Below are 14,370 nucleotides of genomic sequence, written 5' to 3'. Positions count from 1 at the left end.
CCAGGCAGCAGGCAAGTGATAATGCAAACAGAGTTTATAAGAGGCAGCAGTCTGCACATGTCCAAGATGGCTGCCAACAGGAGGGCAAGGTAACACCTTGACAATACCCTCCCCTTACCGGCCCCTCTTCCGCGGAGCACAAAACGGTTTCTGACAAAAGCAAGCATGGAAAGCGCGAAGGGAGGGAGTATGAACATCAGTGGAGGGAACCAAGGAGTGCTCCTCAGGACCATAACCCTTCCAGTGCACCAGGTATTGAACCTGACCTCGGGAACCGATGAGAATCCAAGATGCTGCTAACCTCATACTCCTCATGATTGCCCACAGTAATGGGACGAGGGGGAGGAAGTGAAGAAGTATAGCGATCGCAAACCAGTGGCCTCAAAAGTGACATGTGATAGACATTAGAAATATGCATGCCAGGGGGAAGACCAAGGGCATAGGCCACCGGGTTCACCTTACAGAGGATGCAAAAAGGACCAACAAAGCGGGGTGCCAGTTTTGAAGTGGGTACCCTGAGGTTGAGATTATGGGTCGACAACCACACCCTCTCCCCGACCTGGTACAAAGGAGCAGATAAATGTCTCTGGTGTGCTTGGAGCTTCTGACACTGTGCAGAGACCCGTAAAGACTCTTAAATCTGCACCCAAGAGGAACAGAGGGCACAAAGATGATCCTCCACAGCCGGGATGTCCTGTGGCGAGAATGACCCGGGCAACACAGCGGGTTGGAACCCATAATTGGCCATGAATTGAGACATTCCGGAAGACAAGTTGATGGCAGAGTTCCTGGCAACAGGGGTAACAGATCAACCCAATTGTCCTGATGGTCAGAGATACAGCAGCGGAGAAATTGCTCCAGAGCTAGGTTGGAACACTCAGCAGCACAATTGGACTGCGGATGGTAGGCCAAGAAGAAGGAGAGTCAAATACCCAACCAGGTTGGGACCAGGTTGCAAGTCTATGGCACATTTGTACGGATGATGAGGAGGAAGAGCACCAGCACGCACCTTGTCAAATCCATCTTAAAACTCACGATATTCGGTAGGCAACAGGGAATCCGAGGGAGGTACAAAAGTACCGTAACAGGCCCATGGATACAAACAAGCAAGGTCAAGGTCATGGAATTCGCAGCAGCAAACGTACGGTCAATAAAATATCCCCCAGCACCGGAGCCTGAGTAATGCCTGAGTAACTTCCGAACCCACTGCCCAGGAGAGGACAACTGTGATTTGCGGTTTATCTTAACGGGGACAAGGAAATTCCACCTACGATCTGCCCCTGACAGGATCTTCGGTGCCAGTGTTTCCCAGGCTGATCGGACAAGATTTCAGGAAATGCCCACCAAGACCGCAATACAGGCACTGGCCCTCCCTCCTCCTAAAGGCCCGCTCAGCCTCAGAAAAGTGAGTGAACTCCAGCTGCATGGGTGCACAGCCAGACACACCACCAGCCAATCTGGTAGGAGGCCTTCACAGGCATTCCTTAAACGATGGTCTCTCCCTGAGCCTGGTATTGATCAAAATCAGGAAGGAAATGAGAGCCTCAAAGTCGTCAGAGAGATCCTTGGCCGCAATCTAGTCCTTCAATGCCTCAGAGAGACCACGAGAAAAGACAGTCACCAGAGCCTCATTATTCCTGCCCACCTCTGCTGCCAGGGTAGGAAATTCAATGGCATACACAGCAACGATTTGTATACCCTGTTGAAAGGACAGGAGCTGCTTTGCAGCAGAGGCAGAGTGAGCAGGCACATCAAATACTCTATGGAAGGATTTGTCCAGGCCAAGGCCTTGTCTGAGAGCAACGAGATTAGGAAAAGCCAACCTTGGACCTATCAGAAGGAAACACCTGAGGAACCATCTCATAATAAATGCCCAATTAGTTAAGGAAGCCATGACACTGACTTGGTTCACCCCCATAGCACTGCAGAAGGGAGGCTGAGCCAGTCATCCCTCTGGTAACAGCGACTCCAGCTGCAACTGCAGGAGCAGGAGTGGCAACAGGGGCAGCAGCAGGAGCAACAACAGGAGGAATCACCGGCCTAGCAGCACCAGGAGCAAGGTGCACTGTGCATGCAAGCAGCGTCTGCAATGCCTGAGCGAACTGACCCAAAAGGTGATCTTATTGATCGAGCCTGGTAATCAGCATGGGGAGCATAGGAATACCTGCATCGTCAGGATTCATGGCCCTTGCCTACTGTCAGGGTGCCAAGAAACCAGACCACATGGGAATGCAGGTAAAATAAAGCAGTTTATTGAAGCAAACAACAATAAAGGCACAGCAAGAGTGAGAAAGCGAGATCAGGAACAAGCCGGGTCAAGTCCAGAAGCGGGTAGTCATCCAAGCCAGGGTCCAGTCCAGAAGCAGGTAGTCCGCCAATGCGGGTTCATCCGCCAACGTGGGGTCATCTGCCAATGCGGGGTCGAGAGCCAGGAGAGTCATCAGCCAAGCCAGGTCGTACACGGAGAACAGAAGACTGCTAGCAAAGATGCACCTTGGAGCACAAACGCAAGGGCAAGGACTTCAATTTCTCAGGTGATAGATATAGTCAGGTGTGCAGCATCATCACTGTGCGACACCCAGGCAGAAGGAAAGTGATGATGCAAGGGGGGCAGAAGTCTGCACATGTCCAAGATGTCTGCCAACAGGAGGGCAAGGTAAGACCTTGACAGTATCCCTCCTTAACTGCAGTCCTCCCATACACGTATGGTATGTTCTCTCCGATTGTGCCATCAATCCAGAGCTCTGTACCGAAGCCATGACACCTGTGCGCATGCTCGGTAGTGACATCATTGCGGCTCGGCCATTCAAACGGATGGAGCCTGTGATCCCAGAAGGATGACCAGGTAAAGATGGAAGTTCTATCAGCGTTGACAGTGCACCGCTGGAGGGCTTCATTTTAGAGGTAAGCCTTTTACAATGTGCTAATATGCAATGCATAATAGCACATTATGGCTTTAACTTGCAGATTTTTTTTTTTAACTTTACTACTGCTTCAAAGACCCTGCAAGTATGGACAAATATCCATTGATTTGCTCAATGTCTTTTGCTAAACTACCCCACCACTCGCGTTGTTTTTCTGTCCATACCATTTCAACTAATTGACTTGACAAGATAAGAACTGGAAAGATTAACTAGTCTTTTTGTGATAACACTGATTAGACCAAAAACAGAGCAAATAAGAAATGTTTGACAGAAATACATTTAGAAAATGGGTAGTCACCTTTTTCTTGGTCTTACATAATAATTACCTAACTTGTAAAATTTGATTAAAGCAGACTATCCATTTTTGAAATAAGACTTGCACATTTAAAATAAACTGACTAAATAGTAATTTTTTTGCATAAGCCCAGTGTGACTGTTTTTTTTTTGTTTTGTTTTTTTAGGCATAATCTAATTCTGTTATTTTTTTAGGAATTAGTTATTTTGCTGTAGATATCCAATACCGTTCTTTCACACAACCTAATTTGCTCATTCGTTTTACATATTAATCAAATCTTCACATTTACGAGCACACACACTGTATAAATTTGCACAGAAAGAACTGTCAAAATAATACTCTATTATATTCCTTATCAGAGACCTAATCAGGCAATTGCACTAACTGCAATTGTCTTCTTTTAAGCAATTTCAGACAACGATAAAGGCAGGAACGTAAGAATAAGAAGGTTGCACAAGTGCACTCTTTTACCTTGTCATTAGTGGATTATTTTCTTACACAGTAAACGACAAGGCACCTCTTTCTACTTTTATTTTTTTTCCTTTAAAAAGTCGCCTTTGATCTTGGCCAGTAATTATTTTTCTAGCAGGCATTCTGCAAGATAGGTTTTTACTAAATGTGACTGGAAAGGATCAGTAATATGGAGAGTGCTATCATAGTAGAAGCTAAAAACACCATTTTAATCTGTTATGGATAAAAAGAATTAATTCCAGATTTTGTTTTCTTCAAACATCACTGCCTTTCATCATTCATTTATAGTTGTCCTAAAGCACTTTCTTAGATAAAAAGTACAGATTCTTTTGCTGAACAAAAGTATATGCTCAATATAAACATGTTAAAGGCATGAGTACCTAATTTTTTTTTTTTAAACAAAGTAAATTAAATCCAACCGGTGATTTGGGCACAGGTTCCAAAATGTCCTATTAAATCAAGAGCACATAAGTAGTAAAATGTATGTTATTTATTTTACTCTGTACTTCAACCCTTTTCTAATAGACCTACTGATATGGTTATAGAAAAAAAGAAGATTCCTATTTGTTAGTGTGCACTGAAAAATTAAACTGGGAAAATTGCCCTATATTGATTTGTTCAGTGGTGGAACTTCCAACATACCCGAGGACATGACCAAAGAACTATCTCCAGTGCAAACTGACTCCTCACTCCATGCATTACTTGAGTCAGATTACCCAGTGAAAGAAAACTCTTATTCACTTATTACAAAGTAATGTATTTGTTTAGTAACACAATAAAATATAGGAATATACCCTTAATTTTTTTGTATTATAATCCAAGTCTCTCAATTAAGTCAAAGCCATAACTGGACCACGGATCCAGAATCTGACATTCCTCAGAGATATGAGCCCAAGGCAAATGCATAGAATGTCTCCATTGCTATACACTACGATTTTTTTTTCCATTAGAGACAATCCAGTGGGGCAGATACATGTAGTAGGGTGCTGCCTACCATGGATTGCCTATCAAAAGCATGAATTCATAATATGAGAAAATGGAAGGGTGAGGAGTACACAACATTATCATTAACTTCTGCGTAGATGGCAACCAAAGAGGTTTGCAGATCTCTCAACTACTTCCAGCGGTCTCCTACAACTACTAATAAAAAGGGCAATTTCCTGCCACAGAGATTATTTCAGCCCCTATACTGAAATATCCTCATTTTGCCAGAACATTTATTGTCAGTTTAGAAAAATTTATTGGTAAGAGGTTGGAAATTCAGTGAAGTGACTCTGACTGAATAGAAATTGTGTCTTTTTAATAATAGAAAGTCCGTAAAATAAGACTGTCATCACTGTAAACCTATTAAACTAATGAAAGGATTGCATAAGGGCAACAGAAAATGCCCTTGGTTTTTATTTTTGTTAGTTCAAAATGTCATCAACATGAAAAAGAGTAATACAAAACTGCAGATTAAAACAAAAGGATAGATCTTTTAAAGTCATTATTTTACCAGGGAAACTTTTCGTACCTCTCCAGAAGATTCCTTTAACTGTTCTTGCAGACAGCCTATATGTTTTTCTAGAGACTTTATGGTATCAATACATGTCCGATACTTCTTCTTACAGACCTCAAGGGCAGACTCCAATGTTTTGGCTTGGCTGCAGCTTTGAGTTATATTTTCTTCAAGTGCTCTGACCTGCTGCTGTAAGTGCTCCATTTCTGAATTTTGACCTTTTATGGTTTGATCTTGAGCATCAATCTAAATGAGAAGAACAAAGTGTAGGTTTATATGTGGTCAGAAAGTTGCAGTTCTGTGCTGTTTAGATAAAACACACATGCTTACAAAATGTGAGGTAGGGAAACTGTTACAATTTTCACATACACATAGGCATATCGCAGAAAATCAAAATGCATCATTACTTTACAGCTTTAGTTAAAATTATTATATATTTTAAAACATTTTTTCAAAGATTCATGCAACACCACAGCTGCACTATAAACACTAGGAAGTGTACCTAGAAGTGCAGATTGATGTAACGCTTTGAAAGTATTGACTTTTAAACCTGAGCTATACAGCAGGGGTTCACAACATGGGCACTAGATCGAGTAATACTATCCCTCCAAAATAGATTTTTTTATTTTAATATACTTTTAAAATAGAATTGATTTAGCAGTACATTCTCTAGAACATTGCTTCAACTGCCTGAACACTGGTAACTCCAAAAGTCCATCATGTCAAGAGATGAATTTTCATCATCATATTCCTTTATTTAAGCCAAACAGTGTGCAGCTAGTTTTAACCTTAATTTGGGGAAGTGTGGAGTAAGGAGATCTTGGCACCAACTTTGTACTTAAGTGGGGTACACACTATAAGAAAACCGGGTGAACGATCGTCAGATTTTCCTCGTTGTTTCACAGAAAATCGGAACCGATGAAAAAAAAATTCATACGAAAATTCTCATACGACAAAGGCTATTTTTTGCTCTTTATTGTTTCTGATCATGCGCAGTCTTTCTTTTCTGATTTTTCTTGTACAAAAATCGTACGAAAAAGGTACAAGGTAAAGGAAAAATTAAATTTTTTCTCATACAAGAAATATTTTGGAGTTTGTTCCTTTGAGAATTTTTGTATGAAAATTCTGAATCGTCTGTAGAAAGTTCAGTACACACTGTACGAAAATCGTATGAAAATTCTTTGGACGAAAATGTTTGCCCGATTTTCTTGTGTGTGTGTACGAGCCTTTGGGTACTGCAAATGCAACCAACAAGTTTTTCAGGCAATCAGCATTTAATGGCTGCAAAAAATATCAGCTCTGTAGTAACTAGAAACCAAAGAGTCCTGACAAGTACAACCTATCAGCTGCCATCTATGTACTCAACCTTATTTTGCAAAACTCAAAAGAAAATTCACAATTATGCTTTTCAAAACTGGTATTAAAATGTAAATCCAATACTTAATTAGAAGGCAAGAGCAGAAATTCAGGCTACAGTAAGTTTTCCCAAAACCAGGCTATGGAAACTGACCAATCCATGAACTTCTTAACAGCCAAAGAACAAAGTAGCCATTCTGCTACTGGCAGAGCCATGATACTGCCAGTCCAGCACAAACATTCTTAGACAAACGGAAACATTTAAAGCGGATGTTCACTTTATCTGAGCACCACGAACAAAAAACGCTATTCTATTCATTTTTAGTATTCAAAGCAAACTCCCCCATCCATTCATGTCTCGTGCGACGCTGTACCAAAATAAAATTGATGTCTTCTTTTGCTCACAAATAGAGCTTTCTTTTGGTGGTATTTGATCACCTCTGCAGGTTTTTGTTTTTTGCACTATAAACAAAAAAAGAACCACAATTTTAAATAAAAAAACAATATGTTTTACTTTCTGCTATAAAACATACCTGATAAAAAAATGTAAAAAACCAAATGTTTTCATCAATTTAGGCCAATATGTATTCTGCTACATATTTTTGGTAAAAAAAAAAAAAAAAAGATACTAATAAGTGTTTATTGATTGGTTTGCACAAAAGTTATAACGTCTACAAACTATGGGATAGATTTAGGGACTTTTTATTTTTTTTTATTGTTTTTACTGGTAATGGCGGGGATCAGCGATTTTTAGCGGGACTGCGACATTGGGGCAGACATATCTGACACTAAGTGACACTTTTTGGGGACCAGTGACACCAAAACAGTGATTAGTGCTAAAAAAAATGCCCTGTTACTGTATAAATGACACTGGCAGGGAAGGGGTTAATACCAGGGGCGATCAAGGGGTAAAATGTGCTCCTAGGGAGTGCTTTCTAACTGTGGGGAGAGTGGATGCACTGGAGAAAAAGAGGGATCTGTGTTTCAGCTTAGCTTAGTTGAAACACAAGATCTCTCTTTTACTCCCTGACAGAACAGTCTGCCTTGTTTACAGACCGCCGTTCTGTTATTCCTGTGAATGATCGGCGGGTGCCAGCTGACCACTGATTGGCTCCCGTTGTGTTCAATCATAGCGGGAGCAGTGCTCTGGTGGCGCAGGTGCACACCCTACATCACCTAAACATGTATATATGCGGTGGGCGGTCCGGAACTGGTTAAAATACTATAGGCAAAACTTTTTTTTTTTTCCATTTTGGAGTAAAGGAAGGTTGTAACCTCTGTCTGATGTTTTTTTGTCATCTGTGTCCCATTGCAGAGATTTCCCTTCACTTCCTGTCCCATAGCCAAATAGGAAGTGAGAAGAAATCCCTCCAACTTAGGGGAATTCCTTGGGGACCCTCAGTTTACAAGAACTAGTGTCCCCTTTGGAAGATTTCACATCTTTTACTTTTCTAGGGACAATCCAAAATGTGGAATTATCTTTTACTCACACTTTCAATGATAATGGTAGACAGAACAAAGAGAGGGTGAATTTCCTTAATGGGGTCACGGACAGCAAAAAAAACTGGCAAACATTCTAAGCCTTCTGCAACTAAAAAACAAATTGCCTTTAGTTATATTTGAATCAGTTATATGTATTTCTCAGTCTCATCACCTTTTCTTTTGCCTCTTGGTAAGCAACATCAACATTCTCCAGACTAAGTTGTAATGATGCTATTTTTTCTTTACATTCTTGCAATTTCAGCAGATCTGCTTGGTGGGATGAAGTTTCAGACATCAGGTCCTTCTGCATCATCGAAGTCTTCTGGTTCCACCGTTCTAAGTCCATGATATGGGACTGCTTGGTGTGGTCCAAATCCTTCTGCAGTTTTTCTACAATCATCACATAATTTTGGATCTAAAATGATGATAATTTTAATAAATTATTGTTAGAGAAAATGGATTTTTGTAAGAACTTACCGTAAAATCCTTTTCTCTTAAGCTCATTGACAGACGTAGTCTTCTTGATTCTCAAGAGCTGGGTTATGTTGTCTCCGCAGGAGTAGGACTAGGCAGAATGACAAAAACGTTCTGGCTCCACCCTAGGGGGCAGTCCCTGAGGGCATATCCTCCCTCTCTCTGCTACAGGGAATCAGTTCTGTTTAAAGCAGTACAGAGAAATTAACCCAACCCAACTCAATGATAGAGGGGCGGGTACTACGTCTGTCAATGAGCTTAAGAGAAAAGGATTTTACGGTAAGTTCTTACAAAAATCCATTTTTCTCTATCGCTCATTGACAGACGTAGTCTTCTTGATTCTCAAGAGCTGGGACATCCAGAAGCAGTGCCACAAATGAGGGGTGGGATTGACAAAATCAAATCCAATCTAGTAGGCCCAACCGGTGCCAAACTAGAAGTTTTAAAGGCTCATTATAAACAAAGAATGAGACTAAAGAAAAAATTTTCCAACGGAAAAAAACCCTCGAGGAAGACCACTGGTCTCCTCAAATTGCGGCCTGCAAAACCTTGCGGCCAAATGAGGCATCAGACGATGCCATTACATCAATCTTATAATGTTTGGAGAAGGTATGCACCGACGACCAGGTAGCCGCCTTGCACACCTGGACCACTGACGCCTGATGGCGAAAGGCCCATGACGCACTAAGTGCCCGAGTGGAGTGCGCCTTAACAGGGAACGGGGGCTCCCGACCCTTAATAGAATAAGCCTGTACTACCGTCTGTCTGATCCATCTGGAAATGGTCGCGGCAGATGCAGGCAACCCCTTTTTGGGTCCATCTGGGATCACAAAAAGTGAATCCGTCTTGCGAAACGAGTCTGTCGTTTTCAAGTATACCCTGATCGCCCGGACCACATCCAAGGAGTGCAAAGCAAATTCCCGAGGATGACTGGGCTTAGGACACAGGGAAGGTAATACAATTTCTTCATTCAGATGAAATTCTGAAACTACTTTTGGTAGGAAGGATGGATTCGGACGAAGAACCACCTTATCTCTATGAACCACCAGATATGGTGAACGACAAGATAATGCGGCCAGTTCTGACACCCTGCGTGCAGAAGTAATAGCCACCAAGAAGGCCACCTTCTGGGACAACGTGGGTAGAGGAATCTCCCTAATATCTTCAAAGGGAGGTTTCTGAAGAACCGACAACACTAAATTAAGATCCCAGGGGGGTAACGGCGCGCGCACTGGCGGAGCCAGATGTCGCACCCCCTGGATGAAATTCCGCACCAAGGAATGAGTAGCCAAAGGCTTCTGAAAGAAGATGGCTAATGCTGAGACCTGACCCTTGATAGTACTCAAGGCCAGTTTCTGCTCAACCCCTTGTTGCAGAAAAGTCAATATTCGACTAATCGAATAAGACCGAGGACGGAACCCCAAAGGTTCACACCATGCAATGTAGGACTTCCATGTGCGATGATAAATCTTTCTGGAAGTCGCTTTCCTTGCTTCAACTAGAGTAGGAATAACTGAAGCTGACAAACCTTTGTCTTTCAGCACCTGGGTCTCAATAGCCAGGCCGTTAAAGCCAGCGATCGTAAAGCAGGATGGAAGATCGGTCCCTGAGACAGTAGATCCTCTCTGAGAGGAAGTCTCCACGGGACGTCCGCCACCAGTCTGACCATGTCGGCGTACCAAGCTCGACGAGGCCAGTCCGGAGCTACCAGGATTACTGGGATTCCTTCCTCCTCTACCCTGCGAAGAAGTCTTGGCAGTAACGCGAGAGGAGGGAAGGCATATATTAGCTGGTATTGCCCCCACGGGGCGATCAGTGCGTCTGCGGTTTCTGCTAGAGGATCGCGGGAGCGAGCCACGAATCTCTGAACTTTCCTGTTGAATCGTGATGCCAACAGATCCACATCCGGGGTGCCCCACCGTAGGCACAACTGGTGGAAAACGTCTGGATGGAGGGACCATTCCCCCTGATCCAGGGTCTGACGGCTGAGATAATCTGCCTGCCAATTCTCCACCCCCGGAATGAACACCGCAGAGATTGCTGGAACAAATCGTTCCGCCCAGCGAAGAATGCAAGCCACTTCTTTGGCCGCTCGGACACTCTTGGTGCCCCCCTGGTGATTGACATAAGCCACGGCCGTGGCATTGTCCGACTGGATCCGAACCGGGCTGCCCTGGAGCTGCTCGGTCCAGTGAATCAGACAAAGTCTGATCGCTCTCAGTTCCAATACATTTATCGGTAATCTGGATTCTTCCGGGGACCAAAGTCCCTGGGCAGATAATTGACCGAGAATTCCTCCCCATCCGGATAGACTGGCATCCGTGGTCACTATCGTCCAATATATTGGCAGAAATGACTTTCCCTGGCTGAGCATTGGAGACCGAAGCCACCAAACCAGAGACTCTCTGGTCTGTTTGCTCAATCGTATCTGATTGTCCAGGGATTCCGGATTCCGATTCCATCTGAGGAGAATCTCTTGCTGAAGAATTCGGGTATGGGACTGGGCAAATGGGACTGCTTCGAATGAAGCCACCATCAACCCCAGAACCCTCATGCAAGTCCGAAGGGAAGACCAGCTGTTGGACAGTAACAACTGGACTGCTGATTGAATCTTTCGAAGTTTCCCTACCGGAAGAAACACTCTTGTCCTGACTGTGTCTAAAATTAGACCCAGATATTCGAGCCTCTGGGTGGGAACCAGAAAGGACTTTTGCTGGTTCACCAGCCACCCGAATTCCTGTAAAGAAATCATAGTAATTTCTATGTTTTGTAGCAAGGTCTGAGGAGACTCTGCATGAAGCAGAAGATCGTCTAGGTAACCTAGAATCGATATACCTCTTTGGCGCAGAAGTGCCAACATTGGGGCCAACACTTTTGTGAAGACCCGCGGAGCCGTGGCGAGACCGAAAGGTAACGCCACAAACTGATAGTGGTTCTCCTCTACGGAAAAGCGTAGAAAACGCTGATGTCCTGCGAAAATGGGAATGTGAAGATAGGCGTCCTTGATGTCTATGGACGCTAGGACATCCCCTGGATGCAGGAAGGCTGCTACCGTGCGAATGGACTCCATTCTGAATCTTCTTATGTTGACGAAAGAATTGAGTGCTCTTAAGTCCAGAATTGGACGCACTTTGCCCTCTTTCCTGGGTATTGTAAACAGGTTTGAATAAAACCCTTGAAACCGTTCTGTCCAAGGAACGTGGACTACCACTCCTTGTTGTAGTAGATCTGTGACTGCTCTCCGCAGATCTTCTAGACGATCCGGAGATAGTCGGATATTGGAAGGGAAGAATCGCGCCGGTGGGAGAGATCGAAACTCGATCTTGTACCCTGACTTTATGACTTCGCAAACCCATTTGTCCGGGATTCTGGAAAGCCATGGATCCGGGAACCGGCGAAGACGTCCCCCCACCCCAGTTATGGGTGGGGGCGCACCTTCAGGCTTTGGATGGTTTATCTTCAGGTCTGGAGGGGGCGGGCTTTTGCTTGCCCGACCAACGACCCCTGATGCCTCCTGCAGGAGGCTTGGAGGACTTAGTTTTTTCACCCGCTGGACGAAAAAACCTCTTGTGAGCAGAAAAAGAAGGCCCTCGTCTTTGACGAGTTCCTCTACCTTTAAAATTTTGCGGTAAAAAGGTGCTTTTTCCACCGGTGAGATCCTTAATGATCTCATCTAAGTTGGCTCCAAATAGACGTTCTCCTGAAAAGGGGATATTAGCCAATGCTTTCTTGGAACCTTGGTCGGCTATCCAACCTTTTAGCCACAGTGTGCGCCTGAGAACCACTGCTGAGACTGATGCTCGCGCCATTAATGGAGTGGCGTCTAACGCCGCATCACATACAAACTGTAACCCCTGTATCATTTGTTCCAACAAATCTGATACCGCCTGAGGGACTTCTTCTAAGTCCCGGCGTAACCACTTGGTCCATTCAGTTACAGCCTGCGAAACCAGACCAATAGCAATTATTGGCCTGAAAGCTGATCCAATCAAGGAAAACATGGTGCGAGACATAGCTTCTATCTTGCGATCCACTGGATCTTTAAAAGACGGAGCGTCTTCCAAAGGAATAACCGTGGCTTTATTCAATCTAGCAATTGGTGAATCCACCACAGGTGGTTCTGTCCATTTCTTAATAAGGGTTTCCTCAAACGGATAACGCCTGTCAATGCGTTTGGAAATATTAAAAGTGCGTTTTGGCAGACGCCATTCTTCATCGATTGGATTGCCAAAACATTTGGGCAATGGAAAAACCTTTGCCACTTTGATGCGCTTTTTAGTCCCAAAAGGGATCTCAGTTTCAGCTATTTCTGATGGAATACCCTGTAACCTTAAAGTCTCTTGAACAGATACAATGAGTGCGTTTACCAACGCTTCCTCTCGGGCTATGGCTGATGCCGAAACATCCTCCTCACTGTCTGAAGAGACAGGACCCGAGACACCAATACCAGATGAAGTACCTGCAACTGCAGAAATAGGCTCAGAGTCTGAATCCGAGGTTTCAGATAATAAGGGGTTAGGCGGGGGTCGCTTTCTTGCGCCCTGTCCCTGACAAGCCACTTCCACCCGGGACACAAAAGTTTCCATAATGGCTGACAAAGATTCAATTGTCAATGGGGTGCTGGAGGATCCCGCAGACCCCTCGAGGGGATCCGGAGGAGATACATGAGTGGCAGGGTCCATGTTAATACAGGACACTTTTGCCAGCAATAAACAAAAAAACTCTTCTTTTTTTTTTTTTTTTTGTGTGTCTCCCCCTAGCGCAATAGCGCCCCTCAGAGTACCTGCTTCTCGATCCCAGAGAGAGAGAGAGGGACCCCCAAGGCTCACCAACCGATGCAGTGCAGTTTCCAACAAACTGCAGCCAGCGTCTGTCTTACACAGACTGGAAGGAGCTGTTTGCTTTTTCCCGGGCAGAAGGCGTGGCTCCGCCCCCTGTGTACGCCTTCCGGCGTTCCCAGCCCTCCACGAGGAAGCTGGGCTCACAAAACATGGCCGCCCCCATAGAAGAGACATAAGACTCCAAAAACATGGCGGCCGGCGTGACCTGAGGACATACATGCATTCGGTCTACGGCAAAATGGCGGCGGACCGCCGATATCGTCTTCCCAGCACATCCACCTGCACTCTGCTGAGAGGTGACATATGGATCTACAGAGATACACTGCACATAAGGTAGGATTATACCTCCTATGTTTGCTGTAATGTTACAGTCTGCTGGGTAGAGTGTTAGCTCTTGAACCAAGTCCACTTCCCACAACACATGCTGTATTACAAGGGGGACTTGTAAGTGTCAGATATATACTGACCATATATGGAGGGGCCCATAATATATACTGCCTCATAAATGAGGAAAAAAAGGGAACGTTTTACTCACCATACCGAACCGACAGGCACCCTCTCTTCATAATACCCTCTCCACCGAGGTGGGGGTTTGTGGACGCCTCGACTCTCTGGTCCTGGCGTCCAAGCGAGCTTTTAACTCGCAAAGTCAGTCCCTTTACTGGGACTCCGTCGCGGCCGACTCAGCGCACTGGTCTGCACGCGCTTTTAGGCAGAGACCGGGGTGACCACTGGATTCACATCCAGCCCGTCGCCCGGCCCCGCATACTTACTTGAATATGTCGCGGCCGACCAAGCGCAATGCCTGGTCTGCACGCGCTCGTAGGCCGGCTGGGGTGACCACAAGTGTCGCCCAGTCCGGCATCTTTGCTTGAAGATCTCACAGGAAAAAAACACTGGAGAAAAAACTACCTAAAAAAAGTCTTTTTCTTAAAGAAAAAAAGTCTTGCCAGGACCAAAAGATCCCAGCAAGGAACTTAGGTCCTTACTCCTGACTAGACAGAAAAAAACTGATTCCCTGTAGCAGAG

General features: G+C 44.5%; 1 protein-coding gene across 1 annotated transcript in view; it reads right to left on the bottom strand.

Annotated features, from left to right (window-relative positions):
- LOC309555379 (uncharacterized protein) overlaps positions 1 to 14,370 on the bottom strand; it is a 654,339-nt gene that overhangs the window by 525,564 nt on the left and 114,405 nt on the right. The window contains exons 7-8 of the mRNA XM_082257367.1: positions 8,199 to 8,441; positions 5,204 to 5,434 (exon numbers count right to left, since the gene is read on the bottom strand). Of these exons, the coding sequence (XP_082113493.1) occupies positions 5,204 to 5,434; positions 8,199 to 8,441 (474 nt within the window). The remainder of the gene's footprint in view (positions 1 to 5,203; positions 5,435 to 8,198; positions 8,442 to 14,370) is intronic.

Source organism: Pelophylax lessonae, assembly GCF_965119305.1.
Source record: "Pelophylax lessonae genome assembly, chromosome: 5".
NCBI classification, from domain to species: domain Eukaryota; kingdom Metazoa; phylum Chordata; class Amphibia; order Anura; family Ranidae; genus Pelophylax; species Pelophylax lessonae.
Note: the sequence above shows the minus strand (reverse complement) of the source record. Positions and strands in the feature narration are given on the sequence as shown.